General features: G+C 38.9%; 1 protein-coding gene across 18 annotated transcripts in view; it reads right to left on the minus strand.

Moving 5' to 3' along the window:
* KCNMA1 (potassium calcium-activated channel subfamily M alpha 1) overlaps positions 1-20,860 on the minus strand; it is a 128,896-nt gene that overhangs the window by 41,994 nt on the left and 66,042 nt on the right. For all 18 annotated transcript variants that reach the window (XM_053450497.1, XM_053450486.1, XM_053450496.1 and 15 more), the window contains exons 6-16: positions 20,622-20,697; positions 19,031-19,106; positions 18,453-18,623; positions 12,850-12,941; positions 6,810-6,920; positions 5,385-5,490; positions 4,938-5,020; positions 4,636-4,705; positions 4,266-4,421; positions 3,729-3,838; positions 3,312-3,380 (exon numbers count right to left, since the gene is read on the minus strand). In XM_053450497.1, the coding sequence (XP_053306472.1) occupies positions 3,312-3,380; positions 3,729-3,838; positions 4,266-4,421; positions 4,636-4,705; positions 4,938-5,020; positions 5,385-5,490; positions 6,810-6,920; positions 12,850-12,941; positions 18,453-18,623; positions 19,031-19,106; positions 20,622-20,697 (1,120 nt within the window). The remainder of the gene's footprint in view (positions 1-3,311; positions 3,381-3,728; positions 3,839-4,265; positions 4,422-4,635; positions 4,706-4,937; positions 5,021-5,384; positions 5,491-6,809; positions 6,921-12,849; positions 12,942-18,452; positions 18,624-19,030; positions 19,107-20,621; positions 20,698-20,860) is intronic.

Consider the following 20,860-nt stretch of genomic DNA (forward strand, 5'->3'; position numbering starts at 1 on the left):
CTCATATAAAGAATAGCACAGGGGAGCAAAAAGGAGATCTTGTTCAAGCAGAGTTGAAAAGAGGAGGTAAGATATAACACAGATTGATAAAACACCCGAGAAGAAGGGTTTTACCAAGGCTCGCGATCCAACCTCAAGCTATACATAATAACCAAACGCATTACGGGAACCATAGATTCTAGGAGGCATTGGCATAGAGAGACTTCGATAACGATATAGATGCAAAAACCTACATATAACCATCAGCGCCCTCGTGTGGAAGGAAAAGGAACTGAAGCCTAAGTTTGGGGAAAAAATAACTATTATTAACCAAAAATTCCCCAAAAATAATGAAAAATATAATGCAGAGGGTAAAGTAAAAAATAGATCAGCCATTTTTTTTATTTATAACCTCACTTGAAGTATTTTGTTTCTCACAATTATTTAGACTTTTTTGTCAATAAAAGTTACATTTCTTTTTTTTAATATTATGAACTTGTGGGCTGAAAAATATCGACACATTTATGAAATATAAGAAAACTTCAGATAGAATAAGAAACAGTTCTTAAATACTTATTGTAGCCTCTTTCTAATACTAAAAACAAAAAAATGCTTTATTAGAGAGAAAGAGTTGGATAAAAATCTAAAATGTATATCATTTTTTGGTATTAAAAGCTCTGAGGTTGGGTTTCTCTATAAAATTAAGAGGTACTCGAATCCCGGGCACAGCAGGCAAGACGATTTGTAAATTACATTTTTTAAAAAAGGGGTATTTTTTTAAATTTTTTTTAAAATTGTTAAATATAATGGACAAAAAAGTTAAAAAAAAATGGAAATATGTGATTTTTATTTTTTTGTGACATGAAAATGCTGTAAAGATACTATTGTAGGTCATGGAGGGGAAAGAAACATTAGGGATAACGGGGGTGCAGCAACAAAAACTGGGATGGAGACGCAGACGATACGTTGCCAAAGACAGACAGCATCACTGGGGGAAAGAGAACCTCAAAAAAATAAAAAAATAAAAAATAAAGTAAAGTAATTCTTTTAACCCTTTCACCGGCAGCTGAGACCACTAAAATGTAGTCTGTCTGACAGGGAAAGGGTTAACCAGATCCCTGCAAAGAAGTTACAGCGACAGCGAGAGGCTGAGAAGATAGGAAATAATTGTTAAAAAGAATGAAAAAATAAAAAAATAAAAAAATAATGCATTCTTGGTTTATCTTGATGGCTGTATATATGCATTCATGTATACGTGTATACACACAATACATATATATATATATGTGTGTAGATATATAGATGCAACCGGATATAGGTGTATGTATACCTCCGCCATGCTAATACATGTGCGGCATTCATACACTTATATAAATATATATAAAAATAAATATATATCTATACACACAGGCATTACATATGAGAGAGCGAACATTTCAGGACCATTTCTGAGTTTTTTTAGTTAATTAAATTTTTTTTTTATTTTTTTTTATTTAATTTTATTATATTGGATATATTATATATCGGAGAAATATTTCCATTATAATATTATATTGAATATATTTAATAATGTAATAAATATATAAAATATACATAAATCATAATAATTGAATGGCACATTTTAGGGCATCCCTTGCATCTCTCATATGTAGAGGTGTGTATAAACATATCCACATATACGTATGTATACATAGGCGTATATGTGCATGTATTCGGATGAGGAGATAGGAGGACCGGAGGTTTTTATTTTATGTTTTATTTTTTCTCTTCGGAGGGAGCTCTTGAATATGAGTCCAGAGGTGAGGAGGAGAGGTTAGGGTGAAGTTTTGGTGAAGGAGGGTTAGGCAGAGTTAATGTTGAAAGCCATACCGCTTTCTGCTTCTGCAAACAACAAGAAAAAAAAAATATAGATTTCCAATCAAATACTTTGATAAGAAATGCATGGACACCAAGACATCAATCCCCATAAAAAAATAATAATAATAATAATTTTTTTTTTTTTTTAAATAAAATAAATAAAAATAATTATTAAAATAAAGATACAAATATTAAAATTAAAATTAAATCTGAATGCTGTCTTATTTTCTTTGGTACAAACCTCTCAAACTGATTTCCCTTTTTTTTTTTTTATTTTTTTTTTATGCCGTACACAACGGGCGAGTGAAATGTTTGAGTTTAAGATATAATTTTTTCAAAAGCACACTATGGTTTTGTTACCGACAAGAAAATTACTTTTAGTTCATTGACTTTGTTCAAGCATATTAATTCGGGCTTTCAAAGTTTGAAAAAAAAATATATATATATAAAAAAAATAAATTAAAAAAAGTACAAAATTTATTTAGAACTTGCTTTAATAATTTCAGGGTTCCAAAATTTAATAAGTTTACTTATTAAATAAAAAAAATGAATGTATATAGTGTAGTATACCAAGAATTAGAAAATATTCATACATTTTATAAAGTTTTTTTATCAATTATGAAAAAGTCATAAATTTGTGTAATTGAAATTTGTAGGTAAAAAAAAGTGCAAAATAACTATATAAATGGAAACACCAACGGTTTGAGGGTCTTGGTAGCCTGATAGGGTGGAACAGCAGAGAGGTATGTATGGGCACATAGTTTTTGAAAAAGCAGAAAAAGAGCACCGTGTTTCTGACAACAAACAAAAAAAAAAGGATAAAAACAAAAGAGAAATAAACAAAGGGTTAAAACATAAGGGTGGGGAGAGGTTAGTTGTCTAAAAAGTAAAGGGATTCGGGACAGGCTGTTGTTGAGTTAGATGTGGCATTCACAAGGGTGTGAAGGAAGGGAGTGGGGGGGTGCTCGTGTTTGGGGTCATTCACACATTTTTGAGTTTTTTTGGTGAATTTCCAACCTTTCTCTAAAAACCCATCGTCATCGTTCTCGAGTTCAAAAAAACACATGTGATTAATACGGAACAGATAGCGGATTCAGGATCGTTCCTTGTCTTCGGCTAAGGAACCTGACAACAATTTGGCCAGAAATCGGGAAGACAAGATACAAAAATGGATTTTGAGAGGAAAAAAAGGTTTGTGGTAATGTTTTGAGAACCATCGCTCCATGTGATGGAGTTGAGCTTCCTAGATGGACTTGAGGGCCACAATGCTCAGGTTTTTTGACCTCCCTGGAAGATTGGATGCTATTGGTTTGGGAAGTTCAAAACGCATGAATACCTCCTGCTTTTAAAGAAAAAGGGAACTATGGAAACCTTTGTGAAGAACCTCATGGAGCTTCTGACCCACAACCCAACCAGCGTCGGAGACGTGTAACCTTCTTTCAATGGCGACTTACGGGCCTCCCAGGGTAACTTACCTGCTTTCTCCTTTCTCTGATTTGTACTCTATGGCTATCATCAGTAACTTCAGCTTCACGAAGCACAACCTACAATTCCCAAGGAGACAACAGAGGACGGTTTGAAGAGACGGCTGAGAAAGAGACAGTCAGAAGAGAAGGGGCGAAACCTGAAGCATGACGCTATCGGAATAAACGGTCACCTTGTCTCTTGTTACTTGGTATCAGTGGGCACTATGTCCTGATTATATTATCCAGTACGGCACAACAGGTGCCAAGACATCACCCCCCTCATCAAAAATAAATCCACATACAACATTCCTCGTTGTTCTTACTGGGTGATCGTCTACGTATCCGTATGTTCTATCGTCATAAATGTATTTTTGGTGACCTCGTCACTGACTTGCATCCAGCTCTGGACGAGCGCTTTGTACTTACTCACACACCGCTGGGAATGAGAGACCCACAAACGCGTTGGATAGGTACTCGGTATACATTTCATTAGCCACACCTTCCAAGTAGTACTTCTGCCACGTGTCCTCCTCGATCTGTCACGAAACAGAGCTTGCGGGTAAACAGAAGTTGCAAAAGGCCGTCGGGGTATTTTAAAGGGTATCTAAGATTTTAGGAGAGGTTTATTTTTTATGTTGTATTGTAAGTTTAAGCCATAGCAAAGATGGGTCCGATGGTATCTGGGGGTAAAACTGTCGAACCAGTTGCTCCCCATACTCTAACAACCCACCACTTTTTAAACTAATGGGGCAAGACCTGCGTATAGCTAACTTGCCTTCCAACCCAGCAACTCCCCAACCCACTTCACATATGGAGCAGGAGAAGGAAGAGCTCCACGGAAACCAACTCAAGGAAGTTGCTGGGTATGAGTACTCAAGGACTATTACAATGAGTATAAAATGAGTATTAAAATACTACTTTATTGAATAGACAGGTTTCAGTTAGCTCTTGAATTGCTGTTACCTTGATGAAGGAGCGCATAGAAAAGAGGTTCGCTAGCATGGTGGAAAGACCTTGGGCCAAGCAGCTCTGAGCAATGAAACCCAGCTTCAGCTCAGCCAAGCAGATGGCGTCATCCCCTTCTTTCCAATTCCAGCTGGGTATGTTGAGTAGATGAGCCTGGTGTACATCAAACCAACACAAAGTGTATGTTAAGAGACGTAAGTAGTACATAGGCATGCCTATCGTTCTCTTCGGGACTTGTGTCAATAAGTATCCCCCTCTGGTATCTACACCGGGGTTTACACTCGGCGGAGAGTCATCTAATGGGTGGGTCAAGGTAAGCCAATGGACACCAAGGGAAATATTCTCACTGCCCTTATTTTCAGCTCACCTTGTTGTGATATTGCAGCATCTGAGTGATGATCCGTATCTTGGGGTGATAATTTTTGATGGAGATGACTCTATCAGGCAGAAAATGATAAATATTAGGCAATAAAACCAGTGGGCTAAGTTCTTTTGAGGTTTCCTTATTTTCTGTAGAACCTAATGAGCAATGAGAGGACTTTTTGTCTTGTCTCCTTCCACCTTGTGCCTATGGGCCCACAAAAGGCACTGCGTCCAGTTGACCTTGGTATAATTTCAATATGGACTTTTAACCTTGTGTTGCAAAATAATGTTTCCAAGACCCCATACCTCATTATGTTGGATGCGTCTTCTGCGTCGGGATCCGCGCAGTACTTGTTTGCGAGAATGAGGCACGCGTCTGCTGACTCAATCTAAGAGAACAAGCCCCGGTCATTAACGGAAAAGTAACGTTATACCATCGCCCTCCCAGGAATTAGCGTTCCCAAGATTTGCTGGCCAACAACGCTAATGGCGGATGCGACATTCTTCACTCAAGAAACTGGAAAAAATGTCTTAGCACATCTAGTTCGATGAGATCAAACTCTTTGTAACTCATCTACAACTCACAGCTTAGTGAATACATCAGTAACATAGGCTAATATTACATGGAATCCGATGAGGAAGCTAGACCTCATTTAAAGTTCATGAGCCTCGGTCAAGCATGCACAAAGAACAAGGTCCATTCATGTAGCGTATGTTCTTATACAATGGTTCTTGGATGGCCAGGTCACCTACCTTAACCCTCGCCAGATCGTGTGGATTCAGGACGGATCCTTGATAAAATTCTACCTGAGTGAAGTGTCTTTTGAACAGAGCTTCTAGCTCCAGGTTTGGGGAGATGCTGTCAGGATATAAAAGAGGCATACGTTTTAAAAAATAAACAGTAGAAAAAAAAAATTCTCCCCAAAAAAGTAAACGAAAGTGCGGCCACAAAGCCCGATCTCAAGGGTATTGAGGTAACGGTGGACCAACATGTCCTCGGCTAAAAGCTCTTACAGTTACAAGAGGGTTCCCGCCAGTGTATGAAAGAAATGAAAGAACGTCTTCTTCTGAAGATAGTACGGCACGCTGACGAACAGCTGGTGATATCGACGAGTTCTTGGGGTCTCTTTGCTAGTCGACGAGTATGGGGGGGAACTTGAAGATGCCAATGACAAGAAGGGTCTATGAATCCAACCCTCGCCAAATATCTTTGAGATTCTGAAAGTTGTACCAGGTTGCCCAAAGTAATTTCAATACGGACTATAGTCTTAGGTGCAGCTGGACAGTGCCTTGGGTTAGAAAATTTGGGGAAATTCCAAGAAATGGGTCGGTTAACTTCCATCTCAAGAGTTATTGAGATCATATCTTATGTTTCTGTGTCTGGGTGATGTGACGTGACGTGTACATGTGCAAATACATATTTATGGATTTCAGCCTTAATGTCCATGTCAGCAGGGAAGAGGGGTTGAGGTTATCCATTAGACTTGTGCACATGGACCCAAAACCAATTGGAGTAATTTGTCATTTTTGGTCCGTTCTTTTTCATTTCCTGACCTTTCCATTCGGCCCAAACTGGGCAGGCTTTTTATTTGGAAGTGTAATTCATTGTCACTCACTCGCTGTCACTCACTCTCCCTCTCAATGTCTCCCTTCCCCGTGCCTTCACAGCTCTTGTGCTCCCCTTCTTCATTTTTCCTTCTTCTCCGGTGATCAGTTACTCCTGGTGATCCCCGGCATTACCCTGGCCTCCTGGAGCACTTCTGCATCAGGGATGAGCCTCGGCGCGCACCACTGGAACAACCTCCAATCAGGGGAGAGGTTGACCCCGTGGTGGACTCAAAGACTCTACCATGATGGGGAAGTGTTCCAGTAGATCAGTGTAATGCAGCCAATCAGCAGAGAAGAATAAAGACAGAAAAAAGGAGAAGAAGCAGAGAGCAAGAAGCTGAGCTGTGGAAAAGGTAGAGACACTGAGAGAGCATGTGACAGACAATTCTGAGTTTCACCTTCGTTCTCCTTTGCTTCGTTGAGGCCCTTCCTTGTTTACGGGCATCGAAATTAACAAAATCGGCACATTTTAGATTAAAATTTGTACGGATTTGAATGCACAGCTGTATTATCTATACAGTGATCTCAGCGAAACCCCTTTTAATAAAGCCGGTGTCACCGGCTACCCACTTGTGCAGAAACACGATCTCCACGTTCACGTCGTCGCGGTCTTTGTGCAGGAAATCTTTCAGGAAGTTGGAGACGCTTTCTAAAGTGATGTGACCGCATACCACGATATGTCTGGAAGACACAAAAAACAAACACTTAATGAGGGCGCGGTTCTGGGGGCGAGGAAATGGAAACGGGACGTCCTTCAAAGATCTGACGGTTCTTCTGAGTCAGGAACCCTAAGGAAAAAATATCACCGGTTAAGAGCTTAAACTAATTTGATGTGGTCCTCATCTATAAAAAAACAAAAATAAGAGTCATCAGCCAATAACGTAACAATCGAGAAATATTTAACGATATTAAATAAACAATCATAAACAATTAACACATAATATAATTCATTGGAGGAGACATCATTTTGGAAAAGCCAGTCAGAACTTACCAACAGCTATTATAAACTTGTGTTTTATGACACATGGAGGTTAAAATGGGGACTTTTCATTAAACAAAATGTATTTCTGCAGCTGAGAAATAATAATAATAGCAATAATAATAAAAATAATAATAATAATTCAGCAGAAATATAATAATAATAATAATAATATTTTTTAATAATAATAAATAAGTTCAGCAGAAATAGAGCAGGATAGGTAATGGGTAAAATGGATTAACGGGGGTTGGCAATAATTTGTAGGAGGTTATTTAATTTTTTTTTTTTAAATTCTTACAAAAACAAAATTTAATTTCAAGGTGATTGTAGAGAAGCAAATGTCCGTCAAAGCGTATACAATTTTTTAATGGAAAATTGCACCAAAAAGTAGATGTCGTTATATCTGTACCGCGCACAGGACTTTTCCGGAAGCAGCCATCTTTCTTTTTCAGGGGGTGGTGTAGTTTTAGTGAGATTTTTACAAATTACGCAATAAAAAGGTCATGATGTTGGTTTTAATGACGTTTAATGGGGGGGGGGGGAATAAAGAATCCCCTTTAAGGGTTAAAATGACCCATGTATCATGTTTATTTCTGCAGAAATAATCTATATTTATTACAATTAAAAAATGAACACATTATTTCCAGTCTGTGCAAGCAAAATGTTCATTTTAAATCACAGGGAAAAAAATTACAATACATTTAAATGGTAAACAAACACATAATAAATAGTAATAAGAAAGACCAAATAAAAAAAAAAATTAAGTAACAGTTTTATTCAATAGTGAACAATTTTACTTATTTGTGCACGACTAACTTTGATAAAAAATATATAATTTCTTAGATTAATTGTGGAAATAGCTGATCGGTGACAACAACAACAATCAGTGGGAATACGTTAACTTTTACCACAAATATATAATTATCACAACATTAATATTGTTAATACTTTGCAATAAACAACACTTTTTATTAGTATTATAATAGGTTTAAAGAAAGCTCCGCCTAGTGGTGATATCCAGTAACTGCAATTGTATTTTCTTTATCAATTTAATTTCTCTTGGTCAAAATCAAATTTAATTATGAATTTTTTTTAAATAAAGAAAATCTGATTTTGAGAAATGAAAATTACATTGACACCGCTGGTACTTGCTTTTAAAATCTATGTCAGTATTGTATTGTTTGTCTTGTAGAATGTTTTAACACAGACATAAAATCAATCCAATTGAATAATATATTTCATGGTGTAGCTGTCCTAGTGTTTTGCTAGACAATCTATAAAAAATTGGGGTTTAGCCCCAAAATAATTACAAAGACGCGAGGAACTTATTTCTTTAAAATGCAGAACAGATTAACCAACTTTAAAAAATAAAAAATAAAAAAAAAATTAAAGTGTTTATTTTTTAGTAATTTTTAAGATAAAGTAAATTATTTTGAAAACTTAAAAAAAGAGAGAAATAATATAAGAAGTTTTCAGAACATAATCCTCAAACTAGGTGAATTCTGGTGGGCTAGAGGCGCCCTCTTATGGACAAAACAGAAAATGAAGAATTAACGTCTTTTATCATTATTTCTTTAAACAATTTACCTAATTTTAAAAAATGGAACTTGAAAATGCAGTTTTCACATTGATATTGTTTAGCAAAGGCAAGGATTTCCCAAACCGTCCTTTGAAATTAGGTTTCTGAGATTTAATGTATTTAATGAGATTTAATACAAAAAAATGTAATATTTTCTTTGTAACAATATTAGATATGTTGTCTGTTTCACCTCAACAGTAAAATAAACACTTTCCACCCTTTACAATACTATTTAAGGGAATCCATCATAAAAATTTGTGTGTTTGGTTAATTTCAAATATATGACATTTCTTGCATCAAACTGTGAAATCTGATTTTTTGTTTGTTTTGTTGAAAGTCGTCAAATAAGTAGTTTTAGCAGTAAAAACTAGAGTATAGTTTCAGTATAAATTGGAGCAGGGAGGCCCCCTATAGTTCGGCAGTCCAGTAAAAAATAATATGTTTAATTAAATATATTGGATAATGGTGGAGGTCCGGGGTGATCACAGATATATACCAAAAAAATGAAACAAAATAATAAAATAAAATAGAAAGTTCTGGAAAATTAGAACCTACATGAAACCAGGCAAAAAAAAAGAATACATTATTTTGATGATAGATTCCCTAAAACTAGTGGTCGGTGGGTAAAACGTTGAAAATATTTGATAAATATAATTTCACAGTCACAAGTAGAAAAGTACCGACGTTACTGCTCTAATCCTTTGGTGTTTTTGTCGACACGCGGCTGGTGGGATGGAAGGCTAAAAAAAAAATGGATGGTGGATACCCTTCTCTTTTACCCCAATGGATTTAATGTAATGGCCTCTTTGTTGTAAATAATGTTTAATTTGGTTGCCCAGTACCCCTAAGATTTTACGCTCTCCATACTTGAGCACAACCAGCATCATTTTGGAGATAGCTTTCCATCATCGAGGACGACCAATGGGACTGGCCGTCCCTTTCATTAGAATGATCACTTTCGGGGGCCACAAACAACTGATTGAGTCTTCAGTCCGATTTCAAGCTCGATTTAGGATAGGCACCCGGTTCCAATGACGTATATTTTGTGATCAAGCGATGGTGGTTTGAAAACCTTAGGGGTACGGATGTGGTGTAGAAAGCCAAATTTTTTAACAAATACCAAATTTCAGTAATTTGAGCCTTTTGCGGGTGCAGTCCCATGTAGCTTAGAAAAAAGACCAATATAAAACAAAAAACATAACCACAGAACTATGTTGAGTAAGAACCTATAGCTACAGGTCAACGGTCAACAGCTATGAGTGACCATGGACAATCCCGATGGACCTGCTCTCCCAACACCCATAGATATTTGTGATCACCGCCAACGACCTCCACCACACTACGTCCACAACAGTCTACTAGATGTTGGAGTCAACATGATAATGGGCCACCATTATTAAGAAGTTGTTATTGATAGACTGCCTGGGCTACGTTGTAGCATCCTCTCGTTCAGTCAACTTTACCATTCTCCTTAAGCCTTAAGCAGTCTAAAGTTTAAATATTTTGAGCTGCGAATATTATGTGTGGTGTAATAATGATTTTTTGGCCAATGGCATTTGGATTTTCCCTAAATGTAAGGATTTCCAAATCAGGAACCAACGGACCATAGGGAACTAACAAACACACAAAAATGATACTTTCCAAAATAGTCCCAAACAGTGAGGGCCAAAACAAGCCTCCAAAATTCTGTAAGAACCCAGTTCCCCCATCCAAATCCAGAATTTATTTTACATTTTATCATATTTTATATTTTATGTATATATATTTTTTTTTACTGTTAAGTCAAACAGAAACAGGCACTACCTTTTAGTAGTGCTGGAATTAGTGGGTGTATATTCCATTAAAAACATGGATTTTGTTAAAGGATTTTAGAGCTTGACAAATACCATGAAACCAGGCCGGCCACAGAATTACAATTCTAAGTAAAATTGATTTTGGAAATTCAAATTCTACGGTAAAGCCAAGGGTTGCCTCTCATTGTCTGTCTTCTATTCTGAGGACCATTATGGTCCTAATAGAAAGACTTCACAATGGCTTCATATAGATGGTATGGACAACCCGTAGCTTCATCGCCTGCTAGTATTGGGTGAGGGACCTTGAGCTCGGTACCTTCATGCACCAGATATCATGACATCCCACCGCCCTTGGTCACCTATAATGGGGCCAAGGAGGAAAGGGGCTCTATAGAACCCACAAGGGAAAAGCTCATCTCTATAAGGAAGGGAATGGATGGTTTCTGGTGATGGGGGTGGCTTCACGCACCAAGGAGTTGATCTCAACGTTACTTCCCCAAGACACTTTGGCCGAGTCAACGTGAGATGATTAAATAACCACCTGAGCTCAGGAGATCCCAAAAAATTGTTGGTATTTAGGATACTGAGAATTTTCCTTTGAATATGTGGGTCACCATTAGAAAATTCTAGCATTTTAACAAAATAAGAAAAATATTTTTTTTTTCATTTTTTATACGACCACACATTAGGTTTCCCACAGATAACTACATGGGACTGCACCTAACATCATCTCTCACTTGTACCGATGACGTTGACGCTCATGAGGCCAATCATTTCTGTGTTTCTTTACGTCTTACGTCTGACCCCATGGAGCAGATAAACATTAAGAGGCCATGACATCCTATTTCGGACTCGAGTAGAAATTTTAAAGGTATTCCAGTCTGGAGAGGGGTCATAGCGGCAACAACACGCAACTTTTTTTTCGTTTTTTTCCTTTGGTTCCAGAAGATCTAGTTTGAAGAACACTGTGAAGGGACATCACGTTGGCCTTCAAGAGAAAATATCACTTCCGGTGTTGAGCATGTCTTACAAGAACTAAGAGAGACGTGAATAACGGAGTGACAGGAGTACAAGCAGACGCATCAGCAAGGGCCAGCTGTTGTGACGATATTCCAAAAACATCCAGAGGAAAAAAACATGGCCGAAAGACAATGGACAAATTCCGTCCATGTAGAAATGCTTTCTAGATTGAACTCTTTTTGTTCATGAAAAAAAAAAATTCCACAAACTCTATACAGAAAGTTCTATATCATTTCTGTAACAAACACACGCAGCGAAATGCGTCGGTAACAATACGAGCCCCCGATCCTGTTTCATTCTCTATTTCTGACCTCTAGGGTTCATTAACTGAATCGGTGGCAGGGAGAGTAGATGTAGTAGATGGGAATGATGAAATTATTCCCCTTTTCTATAAAAATGAAATGGCCGACCATCTGTTTGATAATTTTTCCAAAGAAATGTTGAGTTTTAACCCCAAAAGTGGATCATTTTCGAAAAAAAAGAAGCTGAAAAATAATTTTCAAGGCGATACGTAGGTCCTGTAGAATAACGCGCTGCTATCGTTACGCGCCACGAAGGGCTTAGATAATATATGAAGGCGTTTGGTACTTTGTGTATATCGGCTCGAGACATTCGACCAATGGAGGTCCTCCATGAACACGCCTCCATTTCAAACAATAGACCCTAAAAGTCCGTAGACGATATAAAGAGGACTAAGGACACTTGTTGAGGGATGGAGAGGCTGGCAAACTGTTTTTTGGACCTAGCCAATGGTCCTCGATGTTAAGAAGGACCAATGTGAACTCGGCCTATGGGTTGGCCCGACGTTAGCGAATTGTCCTGATGAAAACTGGCCTTTTACAGAGTAAACTTGGGACTCGTGCAAAACTCAAGTTAAAAAACATTCACTTAGGCACCAACGCATTTCGCCACTCAAAGGGGGGGTTCCTTGTAGCTCAAACATGGAATACCTCTAAAATGTCCCACTCTTGTCATCCTAAAAAAATAATGATAAGAGTTCTGAAAATAAAAGAATTAAAAAAAAAATAAAAAACTTACTTTCTCCCCCGGGTTGCGTTAAATGTCCCGCCATATTTCTTCCGGTTAAGGATGAGAGCAGCAATTTCGGGGACGTAGCGGGCAAACATTGCCTGAGTGCGTGGAACGAGAAACAGGGAAGAAAAAAAACAAACAGAGGACAAATTGCATGCAGAGAGTTTCGCCCTGCAGCATTGAGACCGCACGCGGGTCAATACTTACTTCCGTCCACTAACTGCACTATAAGAACCACCATATTTCTTTCGGTTTCCTATTAATTCTATGATTTCGGGGACGTAGCTGGCAAACATGGCCTAGGAAGGAAGACAGGAGACAGAAGAGAAGGCTAAAAAGACAGAAAGGATGTCTGTCGTAAAGAGTGACGTGCTTGGCATGGAGGGGTTTGGGTCGGTTTTGGTCGGTGACCAATCCAGAGAGGACACGGGACGGGAAGAGAGGTCGGGTTTGGAAGCGTCCTGATCACACGAGACCTTGCCGAAATGTTTTCTGTCCCACACCAGGTCCTAGGCTCAATGATATCTATGATTTTTTTTATTTTTTATTTAATTAGAATTTTTAGACTTTAATGAATAAATCCGTAGACTATATAGAGCCTTCAGAAAAAAAAATGACACATTTTTGGTCAATAAGAATTATTTTCTATATTAAAAAATATTATTTTTAGGCATAAGCGACTACCATCTATAAACTAGATAGGTGCTAAATAAAATTCTTAAAAATCTTCAGCCATCGGCCAACTTAGTTATAGAGAAAAATATATTAAATATAAATTAAAAATTATAATTATTTTTAGATAGGTTAGTAACGTTTCTAGGTTGGATCCGGTCTTAAGAGACACATTCTTGGGTTCTCAAAAACAATGAAAGCCAATCATGGCCAAGCCAGCCAAGGGCCTAATTATTTATGGTGAAAAATTTTTTATTATTATTTTATTATTATTTTTAGATCTTTGGCAATGGCCAGATCCATCTGTATTTCGGAAATGCTTTTTTATATTTACAGTTAAAAAAAAAAAACATTAATATAATTAATTAATTAATTTTTGACAGGCTTATATTAGTGTTAAAATAATAGGATATTTTTTAAAAAAAATTTGCCGGATTAAACTATTTTAATAACCTGGTGTATGGCAGATGACAAAGGGGGCAAGGTCAGGTTTTAGATGAAAAATTCCAGTAAATTTTCCCCAAACTCAGCTCTGCTTCCCACCCGTTCTTTCCTGGGAGAAGTCACCCACAGCCGAGCGTTTCTAAAAGAGCTCCAAAAAAAAAAAATTGGATTTACTAGATTTATACCCCCAAAAATATATATATATATATATATCTATAAAATAAGAAGAAAAAAAAAGGAGTACGTCACAAAAAAAAGAAGTTCACAAAAAAAGGTATAGTCAAAAACATTAAAATACTTAAAAAAAAGTAAAAAAAATCTTTTTTTAACGTTTTAAGAACCAGATGATGAGTATTTTCAGTGAATGTGCTTAATAGGATCCTAAGACATTTTTTTTTTACGCTACAGCAAAAAAACTTCACAAAAACACCAAAAAAATATTGTCATTAAATAAACAAAATAAACGAAATAAATTAATAAGAAATTTAACTTTACAGGAGTGAAAACAAGCATTCCATGTACTAAATTCCTGCTTATTATTGTTATTATTATTATTAGTGTTTTTTGTTACTGTTCTTTTAATTTAGCTTTTATTTTCTGCCTAATTTGTGTTTTTTTAAGAAGGATTTCGCTACTTTATAAGTAGACTTTTTTCTTTTCATTGTTATCGAGTCTATAGCTATAAGGTTTCTGGAATGGGTGAGCTGTTATTACCGGTATTACTATTATTATTAAATAATTATGAGTGTTAATCTATATGTTGGGGGTGGACCTTGTGAACCAAGGTTGGACACCCAAGTCATATACAATATCTACCACCGGGGCAGGACTCCGGGCCTGGAATCCTGCTGATAGACCTGGAATTCTGTGTATCCCTGAATCCCAAAAACAAATGAATTCACTATTTTTACTTGAATCTCCTTTGCTCAATCTGTGATATCCATAAACTGGTGTCTGTACTCAAGCCTTTGACGCCCCGAGTTTAACATCCCTGTTTTACACCGATGGGGACAGATATTGAGAGCCTGGCTTAATACAAACACTAGACCACATTTTAGGTCAAATTGAAAGGGTTCTATCATTTATCAAGGACATTCCAATGATAGTAAGTCCTTGTGACTTAAGTAGACACCCAAGTGGACACTGTCGCGTAAAGCCAAGTCAACGATGGGGAGCGTAGACTTTACCATGGCCAAAGTTTTGGCCATGTGTCTCACCATGGAGATCTTAATGCCATTAATTTATTATTTATGGGTTTTGTATTTATCATGGTCAAGAGACCAAGGATTATCAGGCCCCATTCTACGTCCACACCACCACGGCCAAAAGTATGGAACCAGGTTCACTTACTAACCACCAGGTACTTGTAACTAAGAAGATGGCTGAAGACCAGGTCAACTATGCTCAACTCAATTTGAGTAGAACGTAAGTAGAATTCAGTGCGGATATGGCTTGGGTTTGGTCCCAACTGGTCTACATTGGACCGTGAAGCTGTCCTTAGACTGAAGAAGCCAATGAAGACTCATGGTTTGAAAAGTTACCTGCCTTTCATGGTACGATAACAAGTCCTACAGTCACAGAGAACCTAAAATGTGTGCTTTTTCGGATCTAAATATCTTAATTTGAAGGCCTCAGTTAATAAAATCGATTTGGGGCTACACCAGGCAAACTAGTAACTTTTTTTTTATATCTTATTGAGTATAATACGTGAGATTTCTGTTGTCGATCACATATTCACTGAAAAAACCCATCTCTGGTTCTTAATATCTTTAGGGAAAAAATACATTTAAGGAGACAAAGTCAACACATAGCCAATCAAAAAGGTACGATGAAAAAAATATGTATTTAGTAAAATAAATTAAACATTTTTTAGATATATAGGGAAAATTTAGAAAAAATAATAATCTTAAGGGCGAAACGTCACAATGGACGGCAGATTCGAGTGCGCCCCTTAAATGTTTAAATTCGGGGGGTGGTGGGAAGGTAGGAGGGTGACACATTTAAAATAAAACTTAAACGAATAGACAAAGTTTGCGAAAAAAGGGGGGTGATGTTGCCTGAAGGGTCACACATTAGGGAGAAGGGAGGTAAGGACTGGTTTTATAGCTACTTCTAAAAAATATAATAATCATTCACATAAACACAGAGCCATGTTTTGTCCAACAAACACATATGTTGCAAGCATTGTTTCCAAAGGCCGACGCTTTTTGGGGTGAAACGGTGGAGCGAGCGCAGACGACTTCCTGCTCTAAAAGTGGGAGATTGCGCATGCAATGTTTGCAAGGGGTGGGGAAGAATATCAGAGACATATATGAATGATGATGTAATATCAGGTATAGGACGAAATTTTCCTGATTGGTTGGCCAGTCCGCTTATCACTGTGACCTTCTTCCCTCTCCTGATGGCACTCTTTTCTATCCTGGTCTACTTCTTTTCTCTATTGTGCCTCTCTTTCCTGTCCTGATGCCCCTCTCCCATTCCCTGTGCCTCTCTTTCCTGTCCTGATGCCCCTCTCCCATTCCCTGTGCCCTCTTTCTTCCCCAATGCACCTCTTTCCTTTCCTGTGCCCTCTCTCTTTCCCAGCGCACCTCTCCCCTTCCCTGTGCCCTCTTTTTTCCCCAGTGCACCTCTTCCCTTCCCTGTGACTCTCTTTCCTCCTCTGATTCTCCTCTATCTCCTCTAATTCCCCATTTTCTCCACTATGCCTCTCTTTCCTCCCCTAATGCTCCTCTATTGTCCCCTGATGGCCCTCTTCCCTCCCATGTACCCTCTTTCCTCCCCTGATGTCTCTCTTTCCTCCTCTGATTCCCCTCTTTCTCCTCTAATTTCCCCTTTCCTCCCCGATGCTCTTTTTCCTTCCCTAATGCTCCTCTTTCCTCTTCTGATGCCCCTCTTTCCTCCTCTGATACTGCTCTTTTCCCCTCCGATGTCCCTCTTTCCTCCTCTAATGGCCCTCTTTCCTCCCCTGATACCGCTAAAAGTGACCTCCTTTGACAATTCAAAGGAATGTTGAGAATCTTAAGGAATCTCCTAAAACAACAAACAGATCCCGACAACAAAGTTTGGCCTTCAACGGTTCTTCAACCAAAGAACGGCCAACCTCGTAAGGACATCTAGCGACCTTTCTCTCCAACATCTTTCTTCGCCGCTCGCCTTTGCCATTGGAAAGCTGAAAGAGCTTTCAGACGTATCATTGTAGAGCGCTAACTAACGCCACATTTATTTATTGTAATTGAAAGAGAGGGCTGGAATAAAAGGAGGGACCCCCAAAGCCGCCTGCGCTTTGGAACAATGCTGGTCCATATTGTTTGTTGGAATAATTGGGGACGGAAAAAGGGGGGTGACAAAAAGGGGGAAAAAAAAGGCAAGGAGGGAAGTAGATCGAAACCACAAAAATCATATTTATAAATGCGTTACAGAACAGCCGCTGAGCTATTTAACTCGTTCTCTGCTAGGGTGCCTTTCACATCCCCCGTGGCAAAGAAGGGGTTAACGCCCAGATTCTGATCATTAAAATTAATAGAAATCTTGGCTGTTCTTAACCCCCTTTTTCATTGTTAAATAACTGATTACAAATAGCTTGCTGCAGCCGGGAGGATAAGTCTACCTGCCGCGACTCTCCCGACCGCCGTGTATAGACGTATTGAGTACTACTGGGCAGCCCAAGGCGGATCTCGTAGACCGGGGAAGAACGTTATGGCGCCCGCGACTCACAGGAAGTCAGTGATACTCAATACTTCTATAGAAGTCAGCATTTTCATTGGTGAGGTTGGAATACATTACTCACACCCCCTTTATAACATTTACATAAAATGATGCTCTTCTGCTATTTGCCTCAACGGTATGTCTTCTACACTCGTTATGGTTGTAAAGAGTTAAAAAAATAAGTGGTTAACGTATGGAAGCCTGCAGAGCATTGCACCCGCCACGCCAGGTGTCACATTCTTCCATTAAAGCAGTGGGTTTTAACATCGGGCACTGAATACGAAGACTGATACTTCTAAAGGACCACCATCTAACCTGAGGCCACCTCGAGGAGCTCACTGGTAGACCTGTTAATTAAATGGTTAACTAAAGTAAGAGGCGATTTGGACGGGTTCTTCGAAGTTAGGGCAGTGAAACTTTGGAATTAACTGACTAACGGGGACTTCTTAGCAAATACAGTAAGGTATCTGCCTTGAGGCCATCTCAAAGACCTCACTGGTGGACCTCTTCATTATAACGGTTAACCGAAGGACACGAGTTCTTTAAGTAAAGAAAGTAGGAAGGATTCTTTGAAGTTAGGGCAGTGAAGCTTTGGAATTAATTGACTAACGGGGTCTTCTTAGCAAATACAGTAAGTTATCTACCCTGAGGCCACCTCATGGATCTCTTTTGTTTATGGCCCTCACCAAGCGTATTTCCAAAAATATTATACTTTGGGCCAAGGAAATGTTATTGATTAAGTCAATGACATCACGTCGGAAAAGCCTCGAGACACTTCAACTGGTGGAATCAAGAAACATGGCTGTCATACATACTCCGGTAGTACTATTCCCATAGTAACGTGTTGTGTTTACGATTGATCTGACCTAAAGACGGTATATTTACATATGTCACCGTGCCTCGTATACGGCTGAAGTTCGCACTGCTCTGCAGGTTCCATCGTAAAACCATAATACTAAAAGTGTACAAAAAAACAAAAAGCTTTTTACCAAACCGCCTAAAATGAAGAAGACCATGAAGAGACGGCCGAGGGTGGTTTTTGCATAAACATCTCCATATCCCACGGTGGACATGGTCACCATGAGCAGGTAGACGCACTCCCAGTAGGTGAGAGCCTGGGAGTTGCGGAAATCATCCCATGGATCTCCCGAGTTCTCCACCTAGAAGACAAAAAAGGAGGAAAAAACGAGTAAAAACATGAGTCAAAAAAGTGTCCACCACTTTCTTAGGTATTTTTGAAAGTTCTACTAGATGTAGACCACGCATTGCCAAAGTCAAACCTTCCTTCAAGAGGCTGAAGAAGGTTACGAGTGGCTGGAGCTCAGGTAGGTGCCATGGTCCTAATAAATTAAAAGCTTAAAAGGTGATGACACATGGGGGTAAAGTACGTGGGCCATGGGATGAGCTGTCTGGATGCGTCCTTCTTTCCCTTGACTAGACTCAAAACTGTGCTCCAACATCAAGTGTGAAAAGTTAACCACCTGTGGGAGTTGGATTAACTCTAAGGCGCAAGGTCAGGGTTCTACCCCCATATCACGTGGAAATACTCCACCAATTAGAAACTCACCAAGTGGATGAAGCCGGCAGCTGTCAGCCACGTGCTAATGAATATTGAGCAGAGGTTCACCAGCTTAATGGAATTACTGCGAAGAAGAGAAGATGTTAGACACGGTCACCCACAGAAAAAAGATTGACTCCGCGGATGGGCTTCCAACGAGTCAATGAACCCCGCTTGGCTGGAAGGTCATCATACATGACATTTCCCTTCAACACTCTTGGACTACATGATGGTCTCTGTCGGGCGGGTGATGACAATGAAGATGGACATTATTATTTATTTCATCTGCTCATCCTATTTTTAGGTTAGATTAGTAGAAAAAAATTGTTTGCTCTGAGCTGCCGGCGACATCTGGGAAAATCCGGATTCAGGCCCCTGACACTAAGACTATGACATGAAACACCCTATGCGTGCCAGAGTCCTGCTGACGGGAGGAGTAGAGTTGGTATCTCATATTTTGGAAGAGACGGGGGAAATTCCGGTTTCCGCCATATGAAAAAAGTTATTTTTAATACTTTGATCATACATATTGTATGACGTTATTTGATAATGCCATTTTTCAAGGTTCCAAGCTACTCAAGAAGAGTTTTTAAGAGATAGAACTGAGAAAAATTGGAATTATATGGGGAAATATTAATCAGTAGAATCATTTAGAAGCCTGGTAGCCATTAGTTTCCAAAAACCACACATTAAATACTTTTTTTTCCGTGTTTTCACAAGGTAGGAGATGGGACATGGGTCAAACAGGAGACCTCTGATGGTCATCTGTTGTCCACACATGTCCCAAACCTCGAGTCGTAAATACTTTGTATCAGGTTAGGATAAAGTGAACGTCACAAAACTCCCTTACGTCGCTCTTTCTCCAGCACTCTTGGCTGGAGGTTAGGCTGTGTTTTAGTAAATTCCGATAAACGCCTAATACAGAGGAAGCCTCTCTAACTGAAGCCCTGTTTCCACCGAGGGGTTAAGCTTCTTCCTGCCTCCTGTCCGTGTTATGAATGGCGAGACGTTAATTTCATGAATGAGATTTTGTTGTAATCCTAATGCCTCTCCGAGTGGATGCCCACCCTCCGCCATCTGTTACCCTCCCCCGCCCCCCCCGCCACATGCAGGATCAAGAAGCAAAGCCTCGTTCATACAGCAAACATACCATGGAGATACATGTGCAGGTGTAACGTCCTGATGTACAGTCCCGTAGGTTCTTCAGACCTCAGTTGCTTAGATCTTGGAATATCGGCCCTTTAAATGGATCACTAACTTCCTTGAATTATCTTCCTTTAGGACCAATCTGGGCAAAGATTGGGTCCTAAGTAGAAGATTATTTCTAATATATGTACCCACCGGTTCAGCCGACCAATGAGGTGATACCAATCATTAGAAGAAAAAACATGAAATGACCATAGGGTTCTAGAGTAGAACGTTGAACGGCCAATGGAAAGCCTCGGTAGCACTGAATGGCTCTTTCGTCGGCTGACCAAAAATCAGCCAATCTAAGCCAAGAAGCCACTTTCATCGTGAAAATGCGTAAACATTAAGTAATGCACGAGGCATGTCACGGCAGAGATGCATTAAGGTTCCACTCCGAGGCGCCCGTTCTTACCTTGTTTTTAATATGTTTAAAAATTGCAGGATTTCGGAGAACTGGATGAGTCGCAGAGCTCGGAGGAACCTCAGACCTGGAAAAAGAGGGAGGACATGTTAGAATTTTACTCCAAAACATAATTTTAAGGGAGTTGACTTTTGTTCTTCTCTGCTGAAGCCACCAATTTGAATCTATTAGACGCCCACCATGTCTTTCAGGCCAGTGTGAGCTGCCATCTTGACTCCATGGAGTGGCTT

Source organism: Spea bombifrons, chromosome 11, assembly GCF_027358695.1.
Source record: "Spea bombifrons isolate aSpeBom1 chromosome 11, aSpeBom1.2.pri, whole genome shotgun sequence".
NCBI classification, from domain to species: domain Eukaryota; kingdom Metazoa; phylum Chordata; class Amphibia; order Anura; family Pelobatidae; genus Spea; species Spea bombifrons.